Source organism: Lactuca saligna, chromosome 4 (assembly GCF_052625555.1).
Source record: "Lactuca saligna cultivar CGN05327 chromosome 4, ASM5262555v1, whole genome shotgun sequence".
NCBI classification, from domain to species: domain Eukaryota; kingdom Viridiplantae; phylum Streptophyta; class Magnoliopsida; order Asterales; family Asteraceae; genus Lactuca; species Lactuca saligna.
The window spans coordinates 90683481-90696000 of NC_136420.1; the positions used below are offsets into that span (position 1 = coordinate 90683481).

At 33.3% G+C, this 12520-nt stretch overlaps 1 protein-coding gene and 1 long non-coding RNA gene across 2 annotated transcripts; one reads left to right on the forward strand and one right to left on the reverse strand.

Annotated features, from left to right (window-relative positions):
* Positions 1–2789: 2789 nt before the first annotated feature.
* On the reverse strand, positions 2790–3198 carry LOC145039028 (uncharacterized). The gene is made up of 3 exons (XR_013679695.1): positions 3089–3198; positions 2938–2955; positions 2790–2834 (listed from the first exon to the last, which is right to left on the reverse strand). It is a non-coding gene; the product is annotated as an uncharacterized LOC145039028 (long non-coding RNA).
* Positions 3199–8258: 5060 nt separating this feature from the next.
* On the forward strand, positions 8259–10879 carry LOC145042367 (uncharacterized). Its single transcript, XM_078990763.1, has 7 exons — positions 8259–8679; positions 9177–9317; positions 9560–9673; positions 9809–9982; positions 10074–10189; positions 10290–10380; positions 10556–10879. Exons 1-7 carry the CDS (start codon positions 8311–8313, stop codon positions 10559–10561), a joined length of 1011 nt encoding a protein of 336 aa, XP_078846889.1. The 5' UTR covers positions 8259–8310; the 3' UTR covers positions 10562–10879.
* The last annotated feature ends 1641 nt before the right edge of the window (positions 10880–12520 follow it).

Here is a 12520-nt window from a genome sequence, read left to right on the forward strand (position 1 = left end):
TGCTAAAAAACCTTGTGATTTCCAGCCAACTTCAACATTTTATCATTTACCTTCTTCTACTCCAAAATTGCCAACAGTGGATCTTAATACCATTTTCTTCTCAGTGTCAAACTTTTTATTCTCACGTTCGTTTATCACTTCATGTGCTCTTAGTTTCTTTTCATGGTCTTCCAGCTGTAATTTGGTTTTTTCATACCCTGTGTTAATCCTTTTAAGCTGCACATTCTCCTTCTCTTGCACCATTTTGATATATCTAATGAACAACATAGTTAGGAATTTGCTATCACAGAAAGACATGTAGAAAAGTAGATACTGCGGTTAAACTGATGAAAATTAAGAAATTTAATACCTCTATTGAAGTTGTCAACCATCATTTCTTTCTGTTTCATAACATAAGTCATTAGATAAGCTGTCATGCTTATCTTACTCTCAAGGTCTTCTCTTCTTTCTGTTTCATAACAGAAGTCATTAGATAATTCAGACTTATGCTAAACCACATAGCCATCAAGTGAAAATAATAATAAAGATAAAATCACATTAATATCCCTAAAACAAGGAAGATAATGTCTAATTTTGAGGCTTATAACCGATGATCATAAAAGAAATAAAAATAAAACAGAGTTAAGAGTGTTTACTTTTTGAAATCGCCTATGAATAAGAAGAATACAATAGAACATGTATAAAACAACTTATTCAACAATCTTCAACTCAACCATGCCACCTCCACCCCCACCCCTATCCCCTTTCTGTTGATAATAAGAAAACGATAGCATTGCAATCTTCTACATTCCTTTCCTTCCCATGAAAACTAATTCTCCTCAAAGCATAGCTTACATATATATAATCAATCCCCATTTAGACCCTTGATTTGGTATCCACACATTAAACTACAAAACCGGGGAATCTTTCCTTCCATCAATCAATCAATCTCACTTGATATTTTGGTAGATCCGTCTCACAAACAGATTCGACCCCAAATACCCAACGGCTACTGCAAATATCATCAACCAAGATTCAGTAACACTTGATAGATAAATACATCAACTCGTAAGTTATAAGTTTTAACTATTGACCACAGAGGATTCCTAAACCGAGACAGAACATGGCCGTGTATCCAAAGTAGAAGCTGGTTTGAGAGCATAACAAACTATCAATGTTGTCACAATTGCTCCTCTCCTGATAACGAAAAAAAAAATTTACACTTACAACATGACAATTTTCATCATCATCACCACACTTTATCAGGATTAAGGTAAGCAGGTCTTTGTTTTCTGAAAGGGAAAAAAACAAGTAATAACATTGTACTTTCATTTATCTGTGCAGTGCAACATTTTACTTCTATTTGTTTCAATTACATAATTGTACTTATATTTCTTTTCTTATTAAGGCCTTGTACTTTGAAATATCTATCCAGTTATAGCATTGAAGTTCGATTTCTTTTTTCTTGTTATGGCCGACATTATTATGCTTTGAAAGATCTATCCAGTTATAGTAGTGAAAAATGCTTTGAATAAAAATGATATTGCTATAATCGACTAGATTTTTAAAACAACACAATGTTGTAATAGTACGAGTGAAAGTGCTTGTAACATTTTTCTCTTATTAAGCATTATACTTTAAAAGATCTAAACAGTTATAGCATTGTGCTTTAAATTTTTTCTTATTTGAGAAATCTATCTATCCATTTGTATAAGGGAAAAAGGTTATGTATTTGAATGACCTATAATTAGATAGAATTTCATAGTACAATGTCATAATAGACATAAATGAAAGTTTGTTGCTATTTCTAGCATTTAACACTTTCTGAAATAAAGGTATTCAAGTGTGGAAATCTGATTACAAGCTTTGTAGGGCCATTTTCATCAGTGATGATGAAGAGGGTATTCATGTCTTTTGCATAGATAAGAGATCAAGAGTGTATCCAAAGGGGCAACCAATTTCAATTTTTGTCTCATTAAGACATCAATCCCAGTTCAAAGTGAAATGCATCATAACCTGTTATGTCATATCATGTGATACATAAGAATAACGTACCCAATATATAATGTTGCAACAATTACAAACAATATAACAAGAAGAATCAATAGTGCCAATTGAGCACCAGTTCCAACAACTACTGACAACAAAACCAAATTGCAAGGTGGCCTGAAAACATCTCCATGCACAAGCTTCCAACCAGATTCCTTACTAGCATCTCTTTCCTAAAAACTAAACACTTCAATAGCCCATATATAACTTCATTGCAATAACTTACCAAATTCATTATTACACATTACCAGACTCTCCAGATCATCATCTTCCCGAGCATACTTTGCATAGTCATTTCTAAGAGACCGTATCAGAATCGTGGAAACCAATCCAGTCAAGAAGATAACCATCATGAATGAATTGAATATGGAAAACCAATGAATCTGCAGTGACACAAAAAGACAGTTATACCCCAGTGAGTGGAACTTAAAACATGAGTTACAGACTTTTAGTGTTCACCCGATGCTCAAAAAAGTGGTAATCCAGGTAAACTTCAAATCGGCGTGCAAATGTGATGTTGGTTTCTGTCCATTTGACTGAGTAAGTCATGTCCAGAGTTTTCCCAACTTCCAAGGGTTTTGGGTTCTCTTGAGTGAGGTTGACATGAATGATCTGCAATAACAAGAAATCATGATGTAAAAATATTAAAACGGTGTGACTATGAGAAGCTTTTATAGTGTAAAAGTTCATATATGATTAAAATTTGGAGAACTGTTCTTTGTTGTATTGAAGAGTGATATTCTTATGTGTCAATATCATATGCTTGTTATCACTGTTCCTATTAGAATGTAGCTCACCAACAAATCCTATAGGGCCAACAATAGTTCCACGATAACAAAATAAAAATGGGATTAAAATACTAGTTATAAAGTAAATTGAAGATACAAAAAGGGTTTGGTAGATGCATACCCCATAATGGAAGATCATCTGAATTTATGTTCCAATGCAGCAGAGACCAAAGAAATTGAAATCGCAAAGAAAATGTGGGAGAAATAAGAATGTGGGGGAAGAAAAGTGTAATTCAAGTACAAAAGAAAGAAGAAAAGTCTAGAAGGTGTACCCATGAAAAACTCAAACCAATAGTTATTGTCAATAGCTTCCTTAAAGTGCTTAACATTTGCTTCATCGAGTTTAAGCTCACAAATTGTAGTCTTCTCCACATTCTCTGCCAAATGCCAAATCATATATCATATATGTCATGTGCCATTTGATTTCATAAAGCTATAATTTACAAGAAATAGTGACAACATACTTTAGAACTTGATTTCAAATTGGCTATCATAAGAAACACCTCATCAGAGAACTCGATGGTACAAGTATTGTTGTTTCCAATTATACATCTAATCTACTCAAGAATAATATTATCAAAAAGCATAAATGTATGTATGTATATATGTGTGTGTTAAAAGAATTATACCTATGTTTCAGCAAAATTTGTTGCTTTTTGACAACCTATAACGAGTTTTTCTCTTGGATCCAATCGACTAAATATAATTGCAGAGAGATAGAAAAGTTAAGAAAATTATAAATATAAAAGATGCGAAATTTGTATAAGAATATAAGGATACTCCCCAGGGACAAGGGTATAAATGGAAACAGCATGACTGCAAGCCAAAATCAGAAGATCCTGAAATCAAAAGGAGAAGTAAATATACAAAATAGAATTTTCAGGGAAAAGGGTATAAATGGAAACAACAATACCTGTACCATCGAGTTCTGTTGAAGAAGATAGTCTTGCGATCTTAAAATCATCGAAGCATTGTTAATGTTTTATGATAAGAGATAAGCAAAAGAGAACTTACTTTGACTGGATTAATGGAGTATACACCATGGTTGGCTCGATTATCTGACCTAGAACCAGAATCCCACCACCACCACCGTTTCCGACGAGACAATCAGAGAAATCATCTGGAGCGATCCCTTGTGAAGAAAGCTGCACGATTACCGAGAGTCCTTGTTGACCGAATCCAAAGATTCCGTCAATGGCTCTATCGGGTTTGGTTAAATCCCCAGTTTGGGATGTGCTACATTTGGTTCATGAACTTGCCAAGTCAATTAGGGTTTTTTAATGAAAAATGAAAGGTGTTAATGGATTAGGATGAATTCCCCGAATACGATAGATGCTGAAGCGTTTGATGGTTTTGAATCGTCGATGATTGTATCAAGTAGAAAAGTATCAGAATGGGATGCACAAGTAGAAAAGTGAGGGGAGAATGATGTCGTACCTGAGAAAACAAAGAAAAAGAAGGAGAAAAAGGGAGAAAGAACGGATCCTACCTGAGATGCTTAGAGAGTAGAAGTAGGGATCGAGTATGGAGGAGGAAATCACAATTGAAACCCGTATGATTTTTCCGGTTAGGGTTTTATAGAGGAGAAGATGAGAAGTTTCAAAATCAAAATTAGAGGTAAGAATAGAAGAGAAAGAGGAACATGGATCATGTATTTGACATTCTTGATGGAATCATTGCTCTCAACCTAGAGAATGGTGCTTTTTACGGTTAGGGTTTTATCATACGAACGTGAAGTATAAGCACCCGTGACATGAATGATTTCATCTCAATTGACAGAAATACAAACATTAGCATATCATGATTCTATCCTTTAAATTTTGAAAAACTGACATTATTTTTTAGGGCACACATAAATACGCGTCCTCTATTAGCGAGTGTCATTGTTTGTGTGTCATTAAAGGGTTGTTTTCTAGTAATGTATAGATATGCACATATCAATAACTCTTGCAAAATGATCATTTGTGGGAATAAAACTAGTTTTATTTTTGTTCAAATCTTAAGTCTCCTGTTGCATTGTTTATGTTTTTTAAACAATTGTTGAATAAAATCCCAACAGGTAGCTTGTGCATCAAGTTTACCGCTCCAAAATTGATGTGGCCAAGTTGTGCGTGCCATAACTATGATTCCTCATGAATTTTAGCTATATGTTGAGATCGAATGTAGTTGTGAGGTGTCGAAATCTGTCTAGGTCAGACTAAGTTTTGAAAGCTAGTTTGTATGTTTTGTATAAGGACAGAGTTTGTATTGAAGCTGTAAAATTTTAGTCCCTTATATGTTTTTGTATATTTTTTTTAGAGTAAATTACACGAATGGTCCCTATGGTTTGGGGTAATTTGCGTGTTTGGTCCCTAACTTATTTTTTTAACTCGGAAGGTCCCTATGGTTTGTTTTTGTTACGCGTTTGATCCCTACTGTTTATTTTTGTTACGCGGTTGGTCCCTATCTTATCTAAAAAGACTATTATTTAAAGAGAAAAAAATAATGGGGTAGGTGAAGTAAGGTGAGGGGATGAGATTAGGGGAGTGTTCATTTAAATAAATTAAAAAAATCAAGAGCATAATAGTCTTTTTAGGTCAGATAGGGACCAAGCGCGTAACAAAAACAAACAGTAGGGACCTTCTGAGTTAAAAAAATAAGTTAGGGACCAAACACGTAAATTACCCTAAACCATAGGGACCATTCGTATAATTTACTCTTTTTTTTATCTCTATAAATATGGGATGTGTACTAGAGTAGTAGAGTTAGAGAAGTTCTTGGAGTCTTCGACTTGTACTCTCTATATTTCCCTGTATCCTCTTAAACTGTAATCAAGTCATACATATCATATTTACATCTTGTGTTCATAATTCATCCCAAACTCTGATTTCGTTTCATATACTCGATCAATAACAACTACATTATATGGTTTTCCGACTTTTAATTGAATTTATAGAGATGATTTGCACTTCTCAGGACTTTCATAAGTAACATTCCATCTCCATCTCACATAGTTAGGAAATCTCCTCTCATTCGAATGTCACAACCAAAATATTGTAGATTGCCCAAGGCTTATTACATTACTAAGAAGGGAGGAAATGTAATAAATATCTTTCATCAATTTTTGCTCACCATTTTTTCCTTAGAAAAATTTGATTGTTTTCCTTTAATACTAACACATGACCCATCTCAAAACCTCACCCTTGTAGTTATTTGTTTATTTAATTCAGAAAAATATGAGTAGTTACCGGTCATGTATTACTTACACCATTGTCTAAGTACCAAACTCTGTCTTTATCGGTGTTGGGCTCAATCTTTGGAGGGATGTATTTGTCTTTGTTCAAGAACACCATTTCTTGAATTTCATTCATCATGAAAAACACTCCTTCTTCGTGATTCATGTCCCATTCTTGCATCTCCTTGAGGTTTGTTTCATGTTTTTTGGTTCGATTCAGGCATCTAGAAGCGAAGTATCCATACTTGTCACAATGGTAACACTAGATATTTGAGAGATTTATTTGTTCATGTTGTTTTCTCTTTGGCTTTTGATCTTCTTGATTTTTGGAGGGTTATGAGTAAGCATGATTTTAGGTGTTACCTCGACCACGTCCACCGCCATGACCACGACCTCAATAGCTCGAACCCCGACCTCTACCTCTTGATGAATCACTATTTTTGTTGGAGGATTCAGTTTTGGAATAAAGTAGTTTTGCTTGTAATACGAATGTTTTACCCTTACCTTTGATCCTTTCCTCATAGGTTTTTAAGCGACCAACCACGTCCTCAATACCTATCGTTTTAAGATCCAAGACTTGCTCAAAAGCTATTACAATATGAATAAATCGCCTTGTGGCTTGTAAGAAACTTTTTCGCAAGATTCTTTTCAACCATGACCTCTCATAGTGAAGTAGATTTCAAAGCAATCCCTGATAATTTTTCTGTGAAATCGTCTATTGTATTGGTATCACTTATCTTGAGGTTTCGAATTCTATGATTAGTGTCTGGAGTCTGGCTTCCTTTACTCGATCAACCCCTAAGTTTCGAGTCTTAATCGCATCCCATAGCTCCTTACCGGTTCTTAGGTTATTGATTTGAAGAATTAAAATTTCTGGAATTGATTGAAATAACAATCCTTTCACGATGTTGTTTTTCTTCACATCATTTAGGATCGATCACATCCTAGAAACCATGGATCCCAAGAAGTACGTCCATACGCATTCTCAGTGTTCTAAAAGGCGCACGCCAAGGCGTGCCATGGCGTGAGGCGTGGCTCCGCCGTTACGAAAAGCCTCATAACGTTGCTATTAGGCGTGGCGCGTGGCAAGACGTGATATGGCGCGCCATGGCGCGCCATGGCGTGTTATGGTGCGTGTTTTTTCGTTTGAGACACGGTTTTTTGCTCTTTGTTATGTCTTTTCTAATCGGAGATACATGTATTGTGGTTTTCGTTAAATTTTTGTTACTAGTTATTGATCTAACACTTATAAAAAGTAGTTATATTTAATATAAATTTATATTTATGTGGTAATATAATTTTAAATTAATACAAAATCGCCGCCTTACATTACGCCTTGAAAAACGTCATAGCTTGTTAAGCTTGAGGTTTGACCATGCCGCCACGCCACGCCTCATGCTATTTAGAACCTTGCGCATTCTCCATATTAAGTAACTTGTTATGTTTAGTGTTGGACATTGAAACGTTAATGAGGTCGGTTCCTTTACTGGTGGGTTCGAAGGCTCTCCTCCTGTCATCAATGGTTGAGTATTGATCTAGCCTTCGTGCTCTAATACCAATTAAAGTTGAACATGATGTAATAATAATAGTATGTTGCATAAACTCGCAAGTATTTGTATTAAAGAAACTTATAACTCAAAACTCCAATACATGTTTACATGATCCTATCGAACATATATATACCGAACAAACCGCATATGACTAGGAATCTAATCGGTAAACATCTAAGACTTATATAACATTCTCTTATTGCTCAGGAAAACTAGGAAAAGTTGGACAACACTCCAAGCTATCGATATCTAGAACAAAACACACCAACTATCCCCATTAGTCTCAGACAATTCGCAACATACTATCTTATTACACAAATCAAAATACAAAAACATCTTTTAAACAATAGTCTCGTTAATGTACCATGTGTTTTCTCAATAATAAAATTGTATAAAGTTCATTTAGTTTTATTCCGATTTAGCATTTTTCTTATTTAAAATTCGTCACAACGGATTGAGAAAAATTTTTTGGGCATAAACTTCGTGGGAAAAGAAGATTGCAAAGTCAAACTTATATTCTTTGTTTTAAGTCAAACTTTGGTTGTACATGTGATTTGTGTGTCGACGAGGAGAGGAAAATGTAAAGATAATTCTAATCCCACGTCGCAATGCCCAAACCCCAAAAACTTAAAGGACTACTTTTGTAATTCAGCATAAAATATAAAAATAGCTAATTTCCTGATCAAGGGCAAAAAACCAAAACTTCATATTGATCAAACAACCCTCAACCATGGCTTCCATCAGCAATTACGTCTTCTCAACCTGCAAACTCTCTCCACCGAAAAGACCCATCTCATCTTCAACCCCCTTATCCTTCTCTTCATCTAAATGTTTCACTCAATCAAGAAACAGTCATGTACTGATCAAATCCATCGCAGAGGACAGGGAAGTGGTTACGGAAAAGATTAGCATCTCCGATCTCAAACAAAACGAGCAAAGTGGAAATGGATTTGAAGGGGGAGACAAGGAATTTGTTGGTCGAGATGGGTCGGAAGAAATTGATAGATTTATGGGTAAAGCAGTTAATGCTTCTATTGTTCTTGGTTTTGGTACTCTTGCTGTCACTAGGCTGCTCACCATCGATCATGAGTATTGGCATGTGAGTTTTGATTTCAGTTCTTTCATGAGCTTCACTTACTTCTAAATAGTTGTGTTGGATGCGTGTAATTTCTCACTTCTGTATATAAATTTGGAGATAACTTGTTTGGTTAATGTCACGAAAACCAATCATACCTAATTTTCTTTTTAGGCGACTTATCTTTAATTTGTAATCAATAAACCAACGGACAATTTTGTGTGTTCTCATTACATCATCTGGGTGTATTTCAACCGAAAAACCACCATTGAATCCTTCTTGGTGTCCACAGTGGCATCCAATATGGTAGAATTTGTTTACTTATATCTACCTGGCACTGACATGGCGTCCCCTGTGGCATTCAATATGGCAGAATTACTGTAATGAGCACTTATTATTGTAACCTAAAGAATATGTATCACGATCATATAATAAACTACTTAAAGCTAGGGGTAGCTATGTAATTTAAGATTTTTGAAGTTCTAATGTATGAATTATCTTGTTTTACTCATGTGATATAGGGATGGACCCTTTACGAGATACTAAGATATGCTCCTGAGCACAATTGGATTGCTTATGAAGAAGCTCTTAAAGAAAATCCTGTTTTGGCTAAGATGATGATAAGTGGTGTTGTTTACTCTATAGGCGATTGGATTGCACAAGTAACTTCTTTACTCCCAAATTTCTTGCTGAATTTAGCTTTTCAATATGTTCTTTTTTCCACTTTCAACATTTATAAATGTTTTTTAAGAATAAATTGCAAAGAAAAACAATATACTTTACCCTTACTTATTGCTATTATCAATAAAAACGTAATTATGGTAACAAAAAGGTAAATTACATTTCATATATTTGTAAAAAGAGTAAACTAATTTTATCTTTTTTCTTTTAAATGAATTTGTAGTGTTACGAAGGGAAGCCTCTATTTGAGTTCGACAGGACTCGGTTGTTTCGATCGGGCCTTGTAGGATTCACTCTCCACGGATCTCTTTCCCATTTCTATTACCAAATATGCGAGGTGATGACACATTTATTCAAATTAACAATAACAACATACTTTCATTTATTTGTTTATTATAGCATATCATCCTGAAAATCACCCAATTATTTATACCCACACCACTCGATTAAAATTTTGTTATGTTGTTTCTAGGCTCTTATCCCTTGGAAAGACTGGTGGGTAGTTCCAGCAAAAATTGCATTTGACCAAACAGTATGGTCAGCGATTTGGAACAGCATCTATTTTGTGGTTTTGGGATTATTACGATTTGAGTCCCCCACCAATATTTCCAATGAACTCAAAGCAACATTCTTCCCCATGTTAACAGTAAGCATATCATACAACATACTTACAGATATTTACCTGTATTCTATTATATTATTTATGAGTAAAAGTTTAGTTTCTTGATTTGATATAGGCGGGATGGAAGCTATGGCCATTTGCACATCTAATAACATATGGTGTGGTTCCTATTGAGCAAAGACTTCTTTGGGTGGATTGTGTTGAGCTTGTGTGGGTAACCATACTCTCCACGTAAGTATCTCTAATTTTCTATCTCTATTTTTAATTCTGCATCATGCCATTGTACAGTACAACTAGATAATGCACAATTTGATATATTGACTTTTTTTAGGTACTCCAATGAGAAATCGGAAGCACGGATTTCAGATACACAAGGAGACATAGACACGACTTCTTCATCAACAAACATCTCGGAGTCCGAGGTATATATATATATATATATATTATAATGAGTTAATTCATTAATTGTGTGTTTATGCAATAAACTGATTTTTTTTATAGGATAATGTTACGCCATTTTTTTTTTCCGGTTTATGTAAGAAAGTGTTTTTTTGTTATATGAAATATGGGAAGATAAAAGATATTTATAAATGACAGGAATAGTTATGAAGAACTTGCAAAACTCAGTAGGCGGATGGGGGTGGAATGGTGGATGATCAAAGAAACAATAATCGTCTGTGTGTTGTTTTATGGAAATAAGTGTTTAAAGGATGCGTGGCTAAGCTTTACATGTAATCCTTGTTGTAAAAGATAGAATCATATCATAGAATGCTTATATTTAGAATGTTTATATTGTATGAGTAAATATGATAAATATAGGATTTAATGGTTATACCATTAAGTTAGACGATTTATCAACCGAAAATGGTGTGTACGATCTCTGTAATTAAATTCTTTTAGAACGAGAGACATAATTTTTCATATTGTAGGGATAAGTTTTGTACTTTACTCTATAGTATAAGTATGTCGTTGACAACACTTTATTTAAAAAATATCCTTCTATCTAATAAATGAATAGGGTTAATCTTATTTTACCATGTGTCACGCTATTAAATCAATAATACGCCGCGTGTCAATGTTTTTGGTTCTCCAATTTAAATTTCATTTTACAACTCATACTCATAAATACTCTTCTTATATGGTAACAAATATGTCATTATTATCCACCACATTTATCCCCCGATTAAGGGATATTTACCCAATTTTGTTACGATTATTATGTTTACATTTTCAAGAAAGTCAAGATATATTAATGTTAGTAGATTTTGGGCGTGTTTAGAGAAAGTAGCTGTTAGCTGGAAGCGAGTAGCTGGTAGCTGGTAGCGTGTAGCAGGTAGTGGGAAGTTATAACTTTTATTTGTTATATAAATATTTGGCAAAAGTAGCTGGAAGCTTTTGAAATATATAAAATTACATAAAAGGATAATTGATTAAAAACAAATAAATATATAAATATATTTTTAAGCGTAATTATGAAAATTGATTTCAAAAAGCTCAGGAGCGTTTTATTAAACGCTACATGAAGTAGCTTTTAAAATCGGATCGTTTTGTTAAAAACTAAAACTAAACGCTCGTACTACCAAACAAAACTTTTTGTTTAAACTAGAGCGTTTTATCAAAAGCCAAAAGCTAGAAGCTCCCAAACGCTTCCAAAAGCTTTGTACCAAACACGCTTTGAGATTTTCCAGCGTCATGAGAGATATATTAGACCCGCATATGTATTAAAATATTCATGCTTTAATTTTTTTTACGAATCTATAAGTTTTTTAATTACAATAATTTTTTTGTCGTATGAAAAAAAAAACTTCATAATTTCAGAAACATATTTTCCCGCTAATTTACCATGTGTATGCATATCAAATCCCTAAAATTCCTAAAAATTAACAAATTTTCAAAGAAATTAAAGATATCAAAATTAACAAACATCGTTGATCAAACCAACATAATTTATCATTCAGAAATCTAAAATACGGTAATGATAAGCGAATTTTAATATGTATTAAATACCTTCCATATCAACATTACCTTCCATATCACCAATGTGCAACACTCGGAACGATTTCAATACCATTGTTGTTCAATGACAATTAACAAGACCGAAGGACATCCCTTATTACGTCAGGGTTCAGTTATATTATTACGAAACATTTATCAGAAAAATGGTTTATGTAACGATACTAAACTACAAGTGATATCTTTATGCAAATGGATTATTGAAAGCCATCATATCTTGAAATAATATTGGAAAGTGGACTTTTATTCTAATAATGTATTTAAGCCTTTTTGAAAAATAATTTCTTTTGAATTCTAAAGAAGATAATTTTGATTAATCATAATTATAATTAATAAGAGTTCAGTACAATTCTTATCTAGAATTAAAAGTAGAAAAATACTAAAATTGTTAATATTAGATAAGAATGTTAAACTTACAAATAAACTTCAAATGTTATTTATAAAAAAGTTTTTAGAAATTTATCAAAATTTCTATAATTTTATATATATAACATCTTTTATTTATTAATATTAAAATACATTTTAATCTTAATTTTTATTTATAATTTA